This window comes from Hirundo rustica, chromosome 12 (genome assembly GCF_015227805.2).
Source record: "Hirundo rustica isolate bHirRus1 chromosome 12, bHirRus1.pri.v3, whole genome shotgun sequence".
Taxonomy (NCBI): domain Eukaryota; kingdom Metazoa; phylum Chordata; class Aves; order Passeriformes; family Hirundinidae; genus Hirundo; species Hirundo rustica.
The window spans coordinates 14,325,724-14,339,976 of NC_053461.1; the positions used below are offsets into that span (position 1 = coordinate 14,325,724).

The window sequence follows — 14,253 nt, forward strand, 5'->3', positions numbered from 1 at the left end:
TCAGAACAACTGTTTGCACCAGGTAATGCCTTTACTAGGAAAAAAACCTTGCATCAATTGCTCCCATAGTGAAAGGTGCGAAGAACAATTGTGAGTGGGAATGTAGGGCTCGGGGGTTTGATCAGGAAGATCTGGGGCAAAGCACAGAAGGAAGCAACACTGGGATTTAGAATGAGACTCCACAGCCCTCAGTAACTTAGGGCAGATGTGCAAACATCTTCCACTTGAGTGTGCCCCAAGAAGAGCTGGTGAACGGTCTACAGTAAGATGAGGAGTGGCTGAGTGGGGTACGGAGCTCAGCCTGGAGAAAAAGAGGCTCAGGAAGGACTTTCTCACTCTCTACAGCTACCTGAAAGGAAATTGTAGCCACGTGGGCGTCAGGCTCTTTTCACAGCTAACAAGCAACAGGACAAGATGAAACAGCCTCACGTTCAACGGGGGAGGTTTAGATTTGATACTAGGAAATAATTCTTCACCAAAAAGGTTGTCAAATACTGGAACAGTCTGCTCAGGGCAGTGGTGGGCGTCCCCCTCCCTGGTGGTATTAGGAGACATCTAGATATGGCACTTGGGGACATGGTTTAGTGGTGGACTTGGCAGTGCTGGATTAATGGCCGGACTTGACCTCAAAGGTCTTTTCCAGCCTAAAGGATCCCGCAATTCCACATGTGGCTCTTTGCCAATCATGGAGGTTGGCACAAGTTTCAGACCATTTGGGGCTTACAGAATCTGCAGACGCTGCTGGCATGCTCTGAGTGAAGAGGACACGCCAACAACTGCTTGGAGCACGGTGCAGAAGCGCCAGCCAGCGCCACAAGACTCTGGTGAAGAGGAGGGACAACGATTACCCGGCAGAGGCCCTGCACGCAGATGTCGTTGGTGTCGGGGCCGCAGGGCGTCCCGTCGATGACGCGGTCCCGCAGCTGGTAGTAGGCCGTGTTCCCCGCCACCCGGCAGAACAGCTTGCACCGATCCTTCATCAGGACTGCGGGGGGAGGAGGGACACCAGGAGCACGTTATCTGAACGCCCTCAGCCCCAGGCAGCGATCCAGGAGGCAGGATCCGCATCCCCCCAGCCACTTACTGCCGCTGTATTTGGGAACCCAGCGCACATTCGTGGGCAGCCCGTTGATGTTGAAGTGCTTCCCGTCAAAGTCGGCACACTGCTCATCCCGGAAATCCTTCTTCAGCTTTGAGCATGGTTCCGTGTTGCAGGATTTGAACTTCATGCGACGACCCACGCAGTATTTCCCACCGTTTTTGGGTCTGCAGAGACAACACCAGGCTGGAAATGAGGTGGAATTGCAATTCTGCTACCTGTTCAGTACAGGCAGGATTTGCAACAGCATTTTTTGGGCTCTGTCTTTGTGTCTGTCTTTAATTAATATCCCAGGTTGACAAGAAGGAAATTATATGCTTGTGTCTAACAAAAAAAAACCCCCACATGCAGTAAAAAGGCATGAAAAAGAGAATATTTGCTTTCTGATGGATGCCATGGTAGCGAGAGAAACCAGAAAGGAAGAGCAACATCTTCTTCCCCACCTGAGGATTTATTTTCACACTGAGAGATCCCACTCGGGCCCATGTTGCCTTATAACCCCATCAGCCCTATGGATTTTGTGGCTGACAATTTGCCTTTGATCTAGTGGTTTGCAAATAACTACACATTACAGGAGAAAAGGCTTCCTTCTCTGCAGAGGCTGAAAAGTCAGGCAGCACTTAGTCCTCCAGGATTTCTAGCCCCAGACGTTAGAAATGGTAATGCTGACCACTTGGAAACAACTTTACCTCCATATATTCCCAAAAGCACCAAAGATGGCCAATAAATAGCTTACCCTCATTTTATGGCAGGATGACACTGGTCTAAACTGGGAAGAGAGATTCCATCCAAGCCACATAAAACCCAGTGGGTAAGCCTAAGAGAAGTTATCATTTTAAATTTCCTGACTCATAGATTCAGGGCTGTAGTCATAAAACTATTTTTCTCATATGTGGATGAAGCCTTTGCCAGAGAACATCACTCTGGGGACTGAAAGAGCCTTTCCCATTCCATCTGCTGCCAGCAGTGGTGCAAGAATGAGCTGCACATCAAAATAACCACCAAACCTACGTCTTCTACCTACCCCCTGAAAAATGAGTGCCTGCACTAGGAAGAAGTGCAATCAGAAGAGCGACGCACCAGGCTCCAACATCCTGGCACCTATGGTTACCATTCGGGACAGCTCAACTAATGATATGTAGAACTCTGGTTCCTTCGGAGGGCATTATAGCAAAGGTTTATTGAAAGAAAAGGTCTTTTATGCAGTGTTTTGGTACAATGGATATTATCGGTTGTTTCAGACCAACGCCTCTCAGTAAACATCTTTACCAGTAAACGACTTGGAAAACACCAGGTGTCAGGAAGAGGATATCTGCAGGGATTGTTTTGGGTTCCTCCTTATGATTTCCCAGGCCCAAGTGAGAGAGTCATGTACTTGGCTTTTCCCACAGTCTTCAAGCTACTGCCTGGAGCCGAAAATCTAATTTCTGACCACTGTCAGTTCCCACAGGCACCCACAACTCCTGCCTTCCAGGGCTGTTCTCCATGATCAGCTCTGCCTTGCCTGGGGACCAGGTGCCCATCAGTGCCCCAGGAATGCTGGCAGAATGCTCCTTCCCTTGGAGCTCAGCTGGGAAGGAACATGCACAAGGTTTGCACACTTGGAGAACCCTTCAAGATTCAGGTGAATGAATGATCAACAGGAACCACCCCTGCCCTCAGAACAGTGAAGCTCACCATGAGATCTCCACATGGCATGCAGTCAGCACCTCTAACAGAAGGGACAGCACCCCCTGCACATGCACAATGGTCTCTACACACCAAGTGAGAGTGTGTGTGACTCACTCTACACACAGTGAGTCAACAAGTTCCTGCAGAGCAGAATGTTTTAGCATCTCTGCACATCCACCGCCCTGGAAGCCCAGCAGTGCCTTTTCTCCCACAAATAACAATTCTCCACTCTTATGCTCGAAAATTCATTGTGACTCAAGCAGCAGAGTTCCTGTGAAACAAATGAGAGACAGAAGCACAGAACAGCCTGCCCTTGCCAAAAGACTGCCTGCAAAAACAGGAAAGGCAGGCAGACTTCCCACCACTCCATCAGCACCACACTAGGGATGCTCACAGGTTTGGCAGGAGTTGCTTTCTTGAGCAGCTGCAGGTGAGATGCTGAGCATCACCAGTTACACACATGGGATATTTCCTGCCAGCATCCTCCAGTCACTGAGATCCTGGCTACTGTGGTGCAGATCCCTCTGGTCCTATCTTAAATGCCACAGGGTATGATTTGTCCTCAGGCACAGCCCTGAGCAATAGCTATAAACACCAGCTCTACCTGCTCTGAGGGCAGCCCTCACATGCCATCTGGAAGTGAAATGCCTGTCACTTGCAAAGGTTTCTGTTGTTTGCAATTAAACAAGTACAAGTGATAAAATGCCCAAGCAACTGCACAGTGCCTGTTGCAGATTCCTGATTACCGCCTGATTTTACACCTTTACAGTTCCTAGTGGAGGAGTAAGTCTAAACCTGTTTTTTACTGATTTAGTCTGTTGTCCACCTTGTTGTGACAAACAACTTCAAAGAACTTACTTGATTACACTTGGGACAGCTCCAGGGCTATCCCAGCACAGCAGCCCCTGCAGACACAGCCCAAACTCCTCCTTGCCTTGAAGGCACAGTGGCAATTGCTGGGGGTTTCCCAATCCCAGAGCCCATCCCATGGACTATTCCCATGCAGGCACATGAGCAACCTCTAGCTACAAAGGCACATCTCACCCATCTTACTACACAGCACACAGAGAAACTTCTTAGTCATGGCAGCAGTACACTCCAGGCCTGGGTGAGTCTGAGTCATTCGTGGGGGAATTAACAGGATACAGCATTTTCAATTCAAAAGCATCTGTACCTCTGCAGTTTGACAAAGCCCCTGAGTTATACAAACCTTTAAGCGGCCATTTATTTTTTTAAAAAATCCAATTATAACATTTTTATGGCAACCACATTGCTTCCAATATAAATCAATTTAACTAAAATGAAACTCCTAACTATTTAGTAAAGGAGAACATGCAGGATTTTTTTTTTTTTTTTTTAAAGGTACATCTGATAAAATTCAAAAATCCCAAGCTACTATTTCATTTTCTCTCCTCTAGACACGACCCCTGATATTGACACAACATTGACACATGGACACACCACAAACTGAGGGATGCTAAAGCTTGCCACCATGTTGCAAACTGTTAGCTTTGTAACCATGGCAGTAAATCTTGCAGACAGCGCTGGGAGCAGAAGCACACTCACACTTCTGACATTTAAAAACAGCTCCAAACTCCCCTGACAGTTTCAGAGTGTTTTTAACCAGCATTGCTTCTCACAGATTCTGAGGGACAGAAAGACCTGACCCTGAAAAATAAGCCACCCTCATATAACATCGATTTTCAGTGTCATGAAGAAATACAGCATACTTCATTCTGTGTAATATTTTTATGGATCATCAGATATGTACCACAGAGACAGAAGGCAAAGCAGTACATGCATAGAAACTTCCTTATTTTGCTTCAATTTCCCTTCTCTCTGAATCATCTATTTGACCAATTAACAGCCAGTGTGGACCTATTTTCAATCGCATATCATTCCCCTGACAAGCACCTGCACACACCCCAGGCCCACTGCCCTCCTCCCAGCCGCCCAGAAACTCTCAGGGGTTTGCTGGCAATGGGAGGGTCTCAGGGAATCATGGGGTCTCATCCCCATTCCCACCCCAACAGGTCTGAAACACATGATGCTTAATCCATCACCTTGAGCATTCCCACATGCAGATTTTGAGGCAGCACCCAGCTCCCAGCAGTCCAGGAGCACCAGGTACAACACCCTGCCAACAAGTGCTGTTTTGGAGCTGCTTTGCACCTGCTCCATGGGCAGCAGCTCTGTCTGGGAGCACTGAGGTTCTCACAAGGAAAAGCCCCAGAAGAATTAACTGGAGGGCACATGTGTTCATCTGCACATTTGCCCATGTACCTGTGCTCATGCGTGACTGCAGAAAAATCTGTGAAGCTCCAGTGTGCACAGATCAGTTTGAAGTATCCTTCCCCGCATTCCAGGAAACCCTAGGGTTGGGAATTGGATGGTGGCTAGCATAGTTTTTTATGTGTGTGTTTACAGGTCAGGCTCAGACAGTTTTCAGCACAGGTGGATACTTCTGTGATGGACTAAAATGCAAAATGTTATCTGACTCACATCCAGAGATAACACTACCCCATCCAAAAAGCCATTCCTGAAAACAGGGCTTTTGGTATTGACATCTTAGCAAATATGCCCTTTCCCATAATTCTGCAACACGTCTTTCTTTGAAAACCAGGGCTAGCACCACAGACCCCCTCTGATGATGCACTGCAGCCATGGGCTTTGTCCACCAGCCAGGCTCAAATTCCCATGTGGGCAATCTCAGTGGGAAGGGTCTGGTCTGGTTAGCAAACACATTCCTTCAGGGTATGTCAAAACAGTCTGTTACCATTCCAGAGGCTTACAGCTCTCTTCCTGCATCCCTGCAGAATACTCATCCATGTAGGTATCAGAGCACTCTACAAAGAAAGGCAAGAGCTATAGCCTTACTTTCTGTACCATGGAGGGAATGGATGTAATTTTCAACACCAGATTTAACACAATTTTTTGCTGGATGCAAGATCCCACCCCAGATCATCATCATGCAAAGAAAAAACTTTAAAAAGCTAAACCATCTTTGAATAGAAAAGATTTATTGAGAATTATTTCAGACCTTACTCGAGGTATCTGGGTTGAGTTTGCTGCCTTCTACAACAAAGGAGAAACTGTCTCTTTTTGAAGTACTTTGAGAATGGGAAAAGGCAAGAGAGTATCCAGTGGGGTCTCATCCATTTGCATCCTTTTAGCAGCCCCATGATAATGGGGACACAGGGGGAGGGAGCTCACACTCTGGTGCCAAATTACAGGCACAAACCAACAATCAGTGGAAAGCTCTGTGGATGGTGCTGGGACAGACCATGCCTCACAGAGCCCTTGTGAGGGGGTAGAGAAGAGAGGCCAGTGCCAGCACAAGGCTCAGGAAAGGGGGCTTGGAAAATAACCACTATCAATCATAAGGATTTCTTGGGCAGCTTGGTGCCGAGTGTGTTTAGGTGCTTTTGCAAATCCCAGCCACAGCAATACACCTAACTGAAGCACCAGGATACAAACCACAAGCTATCAGGGCAGATAGAATTTCAAATCCCTTGGTTAGCCTTTAGGATAAAGGAGATTTTCTATCACAAAAAGCTATCAGTCTGAATAGATACCTCCCAGAAGACAGGAATACCTCTCACTGACAGCAAAGTTTCAGCAGCAGAGCTGGAAAGATGCTTTGTTTTTGTCTTTCCATGCCTACTGAAGACCATATGGAGTGTGCTGACTCAGCACAGCCAGATGAGAGCTCTTCCCACTTGTGTTTTTCTTAACATTGTTTTAATTAACGTGCTGGTGTCCTACTCTCTCAGCATCAACATTTGACACTTGCCCAGCTGTGCTGAGCAGCTTCTCCTGTTACTACACCACCAGCGTCATAGGTATAAGCTCTCCCTACTCCCATTAGCAGCAATGAAACTACCACTGGCACATGTCTAGTGGCAATTTCCTTGGCAATAAACCATCCAACACCAGTGATGAGAAACAGGAATCTTTTTAAGACCCCACAGACCCCTTTCCTCTCTGTATCTCAGTCCCAAACAAAAGCCCAGAAAGCCTCCTGCCCAATCCTCCTTCTGCAAGAAGGCAGTTAAACAGAAACCAGCACAATTCACAATTCACGTAAACAGGCTGCTTTCATACCAGTTGCTCAAGCTGTTACAATTGCACATATTTGTCTCCTTGAAGCCCACAGCAAAATTCCCTGCCATTTCAAAGGGTGCAGGATTTTGCATTCCAGGCCAATAGCAAACATTTTTGAGTGCCACTTTTTAATGGGGCACAGATTTCTGCTGAGGTTTGGCTAGTCTGCACCAGCTGAAATGTAACTGTATAAAGGATCAGCTGCAAAAGCAGCCAAAAACTGCAAAACCAGACAAAGCAGGAATAAAACGCTAGAAAACTTTATTATAAAAGCCTGTAGGAACAGCTGCAAAAGCAACTGAAGCAGAGGTAAAATGGTGAAAAATGAAGGCTCTTTGCTTTCTCACTCCTTTCTGAATTACAGCTTTGGAGAAAGAAAAACACCTCTGGAAGTGGGACCCCAGCTGTGCTGGGAAGGAAAACAGAAGGTAATAAACCCATGGAGGTATCAGCTTTTTATCCCTCATCGTTGAACGGATCCATTTTTAGAGCACTTCACCCACACACCAATGACCGGATCCTGCCTCACCCACGCCAGGCAAAGCCACCCATCCCCAGGGCAGAGCCACCTGCCCTTGGCACCCACAAGGACTAGGGACAGGCAAAGTTGATTTCAGCCCATTCGAACAACCCAAACTGCTTTTCCCCACGGCACCCTCTGGCACTCACTCGGGCCTGTTGCACTCTCGAATCGCCGTCTTTATGCCGCCGCCGCAGGTCCTGGAGCAGGTCCCGAAGGGGCTCCAGGTGCCCCAGGCTCCGTCCGTCACCGGCGCCTCCCGCTCCTTGGGCACACACATCCCAAACCTGCAGTGCTGCAACGTGAACGAGAGACATGGCAAAGGTGGGACTGTGCTGCTTTGCGTTACCAGCGACCCACTGTGACCTGCCTGGGCAATAAGACTCAGCCTCACTCATTTCTTAGCCACACGCAATGATTTTGCAATCAAATAAAAGTGAACTACTTTATATTTTGTCTGTCAGCCCTGTATATACCATACCCTTAAATGGAGACGTGAAGGCAAGGTGCTGAGTCCATGGAATGATTGGTGGGATGAAGACTGAGGACAACAGCAACCACGGAATATTCCCTGTTTACTGGTGCTAAGCAGCACAGCAGCTCACGGCTCTGGCTTTTCAAAAAGCTGCTCTATCTGATTTCCTGGAGAGCTGCAGGAACTGTGCCGTGTCAGGGGAGGGGACAGGCAATGAGGAGAAACACCAGGGAAAACTCAAACCTCCCTACAGCTACCCAAAGCAGAAAACTTCCAAATCCAAAAGGCAAATAAAATAGAAAAATTAATTCCCCAGCCCCAAGTGTTTGGTTTTTTTTATACTCAGACATAACATGGGACTTGCCAAGACCTGGTCTACATTTCTGTTTTCCAGCTATGACTCTTGTTTTCTTTTGTTTGGAAAACTGGATTAAGTTACCTTGGCAAGCCCCCATCCTTAATTTCATGGTATAAATTTATCCTTTGGGGTATGTTTACTAGATGGGGGCTACACAGACTTCTGCAGAAGTGAGGTCCAGGGAAGAGTCACCTTCTGGCCTCACCAGAGTAGATGGAAAAATGTCCCCTCTCAGTGAACAGTGACTGCTACAGTTGATTTAAACCCAGAGACGTGCAGACACCTAAATCTTTGTAATTACAGAAAGCCCAAACATTGCTGATTGCTCACAGATTAGAAGAGGCTACAGACTACAGGTAGAGAGCATCACTGAAATAATCCCTTGTTGTCCTTCTGTGCACCAGGTGCTGTTCAGATCTGGTGATCTTTATGGGAACAGGGTCAAATTTGCTGATGTGCTGTGTTTTTCCAGCCCTTCCACTAATAGCACAATAAGGTTGTGTCAAGACACACTACAAGCTCATCCTGCTTTTTTAGAAACTCTCATGAACCATCTTGGATAAAATTATCTAAGAAAATAGAGCAGAATCAAGCTGTCATGGGGCTGTGCATCCCACAGGACCAGCTCTGCAGCACGTGGGACACCTTTTGCCCATGAAGGCTGACTTGTTACATAGCTTTGCTGATGAAGAAAGCTGATCTCAGGTGCATTTGCCCACAGACATGGCCTGCAGGACAGCTGAAGAACTCATAAATTGAGACAAGCATGGTCTCTAGGCTGCAAAAGGCCCTAGATTTGCTTTCATCTAAAGATCTGATTCCCCAGATAAAGCTGACTAGAACCCATCGGCTACATAAAAGGACAGCAATAAAATCAGCTGAAATGCCTGTTTCTTTGCTGCAGGACAAACTCTTACAACACACAACTCCTCCTGGCATTTAGAGGTCGAAAACCTGAAGGTTGGGGTCCCTATACAGGTCCAAAGAGGTCTGACAGCTATCATTAAACAACAGAAATACATGACACCAATCCAACAGTGCTGTCCCAGTGGAGAACTTCTCACAGCAATGTTGATGCTCACAGCTAAATATCTAACCAGAGTCATGCCTAGCACCACTGACCCAGAGAAGATGACTGAATAGCTAACTAGTGAATGAACACAGCTAACAGACCGTGACATGACCTATATGTCTCCCATCCTATGGTTGAGTATTAACCAGGAAGTCATCTACATCCATTGATTTTATTAAAAATTTGGGGGTTGGAGTTGATGGTAAAGCAAAGCAGGGGAAAAGAGCAGCTGTTTTAAATAAATGGCAAGATTATCTTATGAAAACACAATGGTGCTTCTTGGAACCACACTGTGAACAGTCTGGCTGTGCAACCTTTGTGCTTTTCGTATTTTAAAAATAATTTCTATGTTGAGATACAGCAGAAAGACTAAAAAGCCTGCCAGGGTCCTCTTTCCTATAAGCTTACAGCTCACAGAATGAAGAGAATAAAAGGCAGATTGTCTGGAGCAAATTCAAAATATCTTAGACACACAGTGGAGCTGGAGAGCACTGGCAGGGATGGAAGACATTACAGCAGACTTTCCTTTCCTTTGTTTTGCCACTGGAGTTCCAGATAATTCCCCAAATCCAGCTCCCATCAATGGGTTGGCTGGCTGAAAGGAGTAGCAGGGGGCAGAAGGGGCTGTGCAGATCCATGCATGCATAACAGACATGCTACCTGCTGCCACAGGGCAGCAGACACAAATAATTACTGTTCATCTGCTCTTCTGTTACCGTTCTTTAAACAGCCCTGAAAACCACAATGAGAGTGGCCCAAATTTACAATCCCCTTTATCTTCTTTCAGAGATTTATATCCACCCAACAATGAGCTGGTTCTGTGGAACACGGTAAAACCATCACCCAGCAAAGCCAGAATCTGGGCTGGGCTTATGGCTTGATTTAGCAGTATCAGATTCAGTGTCCTCACACGCAAAATATGCTTAAGTTAATACTCCCATGTTTTTTAATTCCCTTGATTTTAGAGTAAATTTAGAGTCCAGTTAAATCTGCATCTCAGTACTTTTAGCTAGATCTTTTTCTTTTTTAGCTATTTAGGCTCTCTTATTTCTAAAGATATCTCCATAAAAAATGCTATGGTATTTTCTCCATCTGCCAACCCATACAGCACGGGCTTTAAACATGCAAACTTGAGGCATTAGTCAGCAAACAGCAGTTTGACAGGGCTCCTGGCCACAGCAGAGTACCAAATTAGCAATTTATTCCAACGAAAAGCACTTCAGACTTGCACCTCAGCACTTCACAAGCCCAAGTAAATACCAAGCAGAACAGAGTTTATGATGATCCAAACTTTAAGCTCGAATTAGATGAATACACAGACAGAAAAACTACTCCATAAAGCCCTTTGGTGAGAACACATCTAAATGCCTGAACACGAGTGGGCTGCATTAGCCTTCCTCAAGAGCCCATCTGCTCTCAGCTGAGATGTTCAGATCACACTTGTCTAGTTTGTCTAAACTCGTCAGATTGTCTAAATTTGTGGCCTGAAATGTTTTTGCTCACATGGTCTTTATTATGAGCCATGCAGCTGGACACTGCATGACATGGGGTGGCTCTGAGGGGGTGCTCAGCTGCTGCAGTTTGCACATCACTGCTCATATCCAAGGGTACCTGCAGGTTTGCTGCAGCTGACATTTTCGGAATTTCAAGAAAATTTCAAAGTTATTGCTGATCTTTCAGCAGTGAGCAGATCCCAAACTCATCAACAGAGAAGTTGAGGGCATGAGGTCTCAAGTCACAGGGATTCTGCAGATACCTACACTCGAAATGGAGATTTTACACAATAACATTAGACATTCCAATTACATCTCTAATGCACATCCTCAATCATAAAAAAAAATCCTTTTCCCTAAGAAAGGAAGGCAAATTGATACATGATGCTCATTGTCCTGAAGGAAATCAGCCAAGTATCACTGAACAATTGAGTTCTCAGACACATGCATCAAAAGATAAATTTCTAAAGAGTTGCACAGCCTGTATGGAAAACTATATTTAAAACAGCATCCCAAAATTTTTTAAAGTAATTTTGAGAGACTGTGATTTAAAACTTTGACTCTATCTAAAGAAAGCATTAGTATTATTAATGTTGATCTTAAGAGTCAGAGAAAGCAAAATTTTAAGCTATACCATGTAGAATAACATCACACAATTTTTGCAAGACACAGATGGAGAATACTTTTGTTCAGACACAAATGGTAAGAACCAGTTAGCATTTTTATTCAAAAGCTTCAGTATCTCAATAAAAGAAAAATCCTCTCAACTATTTTTCTACAAATACGAACAGCTAAAAATTAAACACTTATCCTAGAAACCACAATGCTAGCTGGAAATTAACATTGCACATGGAAATGGAAAGTTTCTATGAATTACTGCCAAAAATGTTCCATACAGAAAATGTCAACCAATTCTATATTTTACTCTGAAGTTGTCAAGATGAAAAGCCAGCTGACAAATTTATGTTACACAGAATTACTAATGGCTTACATCACATAGGCAATTTCTAACAAAAGTTTAGGGAAGCTTTGCAAAAGTTTTGCTCAAAAGTTCACTCAAGGGCATTAATTTAGAAAGATAAGCTCTCCAGAAGGAATACCTGCTTTAAACAATGTTATGCCAAGCAGTTGACTTTAATCATGTTATCTGGGCTGGAGATGTCCCAGGCAGCACTAGGCTTAAAACACATTGAGCTGCTTTGGGCTTCCACCACTGCAGTCAGAGCTGTGCCCCACACAACTGGCATTAGGGTAAGATAATTTTGATTGATACGCTCAGCCTGAGCCCAAGGAAACAGAGCCACAAGGCACAAAGCAGCAGGTATTACAGACCTTTCCAGGCTCACATTCTGTCCCATCAGCCCAAGGTGTATGCTGGGTTCGACATCCCTTGTGAGCACCATCGACGTTGATACACCAAAGTCGCCGACACTGCATCTGCTGAAGCGATTACAGAGATCAAAACATTAAATATGTGCCACAAGCCTTACCAGACAGATGATCCTTTATGAAATGATCCCCCTAGGATTTATCATTAACTCACAAGCTTGACAGTAAGTTGATGGATTGTGAGTCTGCCATTCATCCAACCCCGGGAGACCTTATTTTGCTCTGGTAAAACCAGGAAAAATAAGGCGTGAAATTTCACTTACCATATAGGGGCACACTTGGGATCCGGGTCCAAAAATTAACTCACATTGTTTGTTGACGTCATAAATCAGCCCTGGGAGCTGCTGAGGCAATGTGTAAGTTCTTGATGAAGGTTCATCAAGCAAACACTCCCCATAACCAGTGCTACAACACAAATCAGAATAATGGTGTTAAACAGGAGGCGGTGAGATCAGAACCCGCTTGTGTTTGCCTGAATTAGCCTTAGGGCAGTTGCACACCACATTTGCCATATTTAACAAGCACTACAAGAGCTATTTCAAACTCAGGCACAGGAGGGTGTGTTACCCATACACCACCACCACTCCTGTGCTGTGACAGCAACCATCCACCACAGCACAGCTACCACGGCAAAAGCATTTCTGAGTGTGCATTTAGTTGCCGAGCAAGCACTGGCACATTTTTATAAATAATTCAGAAAGAAAAAAAATCACTGATTAGCAGAACTGCCCAAGGGACTGAGCTCCTGGATTTGCCAGAACATCATCATGGCTCTCATTCTGTTGCACACCACAACACACGGGGAGGCATCACAGCAAAATGGGCGAATCACTATGCATCAAACTGACCCGTGGGCTCCTGGAACGGTGTTCCCACCAAGGATTAGTGCCAGGGCTTTATCTTGATCTGTGGAGCAGAAAGGCAGATTCAATCTGCCTTCTAAAACACAGCTCCGTATCTGGGCCACAAGGCTTGGAAAAGTCATTCTTCAGGTTTGAGGAGAACACACATTCCTTAAAAGCAATATCCATGGGGGAAGACTTATTCTTCCCCATTGAGAGGCTGGTCCTTGCCAGCTTATCATGAGGCTGAACTGGCAGGAACTGGATGCCAGGGGTGCATTCCTGCTCTATGTAAAGGATGCGTGCACACACAAATCCCTCTGATTTCCTCCAAACGCTGCACACTAGGACTCCAAATTAATCGAAGAACTCCATGGGACACATGGACATGTGAAAACAGCCCAACACATGCATATGCAAGGTCTTACTCCAGAAATTCAGTGATGTATTTTCTACTGCATTTTGACCACATCCAGGGATTGGTGTAGAAGTTCAGTGTTGGTGCCATGACATGCTGCTGATTTTTACCTCCATCTTCCTTGCACTTATGATTGTCATCATGTGGCATGTTAAATCTAAGAGGAAAAGAGCAGCGAAAAGTAGAGTCAGTTAAGAGGCAAACATCAAGTATTTAGCATAGCAAGGGCAATCGTGTGAACTAAATGCAAGCAAACCCAAGAATTTTTCCTAAATACGCTGCTGACAGATATCACAGAATAGAAGTATTAATACACACGTATTCATAATAAATTCAGAAGTGTTAATGAACAGGGTTCCTAGCACTCATCTGGAAAAAGCTGTGCAGCACCCTGCCAAGCTCTCCAGTCCATGACTGCATATATTTAGCCAGAGAAGTCCTCCAGGGAGCCTGGAGCAAGATGCAAATGCAGCTGCAGTTTCCTTTTCAGCTGACGGTTGCTATCCTGCAAACAGGCTGGAGTCTGGCCCCTCTTTCATAAAAATGGCAAATACTCTGGAACTGACCACAGATCCAAGTTGATCTGAGAGAATTCTGAAGGAGATGGATTGACAGCAGGCCCTCATGCACACAGGCAATAATACCGTGTTGGATGCAAAATATTTTCTAATGCAGTTGAATACCCTGGGCCACACTGCTGCCTAAGCCGAGTTGCACCAGGGATAGACTTGGCTCCCATATTTTATGTGGCAGGTTTACAAAATGCCAGCAAGCATTGGTATCAGCAGAAACCAACGTGAAGTTTGCAGCAC

The 14,253-nt window shown here is 45.4% G+C and overlaps 1 protein-coding gene across 4 annotated transcripts in view; it reads right to left on the reverse strand.

Moving 5' to 3' along the window:
* Window positions 1-14,253, reverse strand: part of ADAMTS9 (ADAM metallopeptidase with thrombospondin type 1 motif 9) — a 79,650-nt gene that overhangs the window by 47,397 nt on the left and 18,000 nt on the right. For 3 of the 4 annotated variants that reach the window (XR_005702791.1, XM_040076129.2, XM_040076127.2), the window contains exons 9-14: window positions 13,452-13,598; window positions 12,445-12,586; window positions 12,125-12,232; window positions 7,544-7,689; window positions 1,085-1,266; window positions 849-985 (exon numbers count right to left, since the gene is read on the reverse strand). Coding sequence is in view for 3 of the 4 variants with exons in the window: in XM_040076129.2 (XP_039932063.1) it covers window positions 849-985; window positions 1,085-1,266; window positions 7,544-7,689; window positions 12,125-12,232; window positions 12,445-12,586; window positions 13,452-13,598 (862 nt within the window). In the remaining variant the exon portion in view is untranslated. The remainder of the gene's footprint in view (window positions 1-848; window positions 986-1,084; window positions 1,267-7,543; window positions 7,690-12,124; window positions 12,233-12,444; window positions 12,587-13,451; window positions 13,599-14,253) is intronic. The other variant, XM_040076128.2, reaches the window with a different exon arrangement.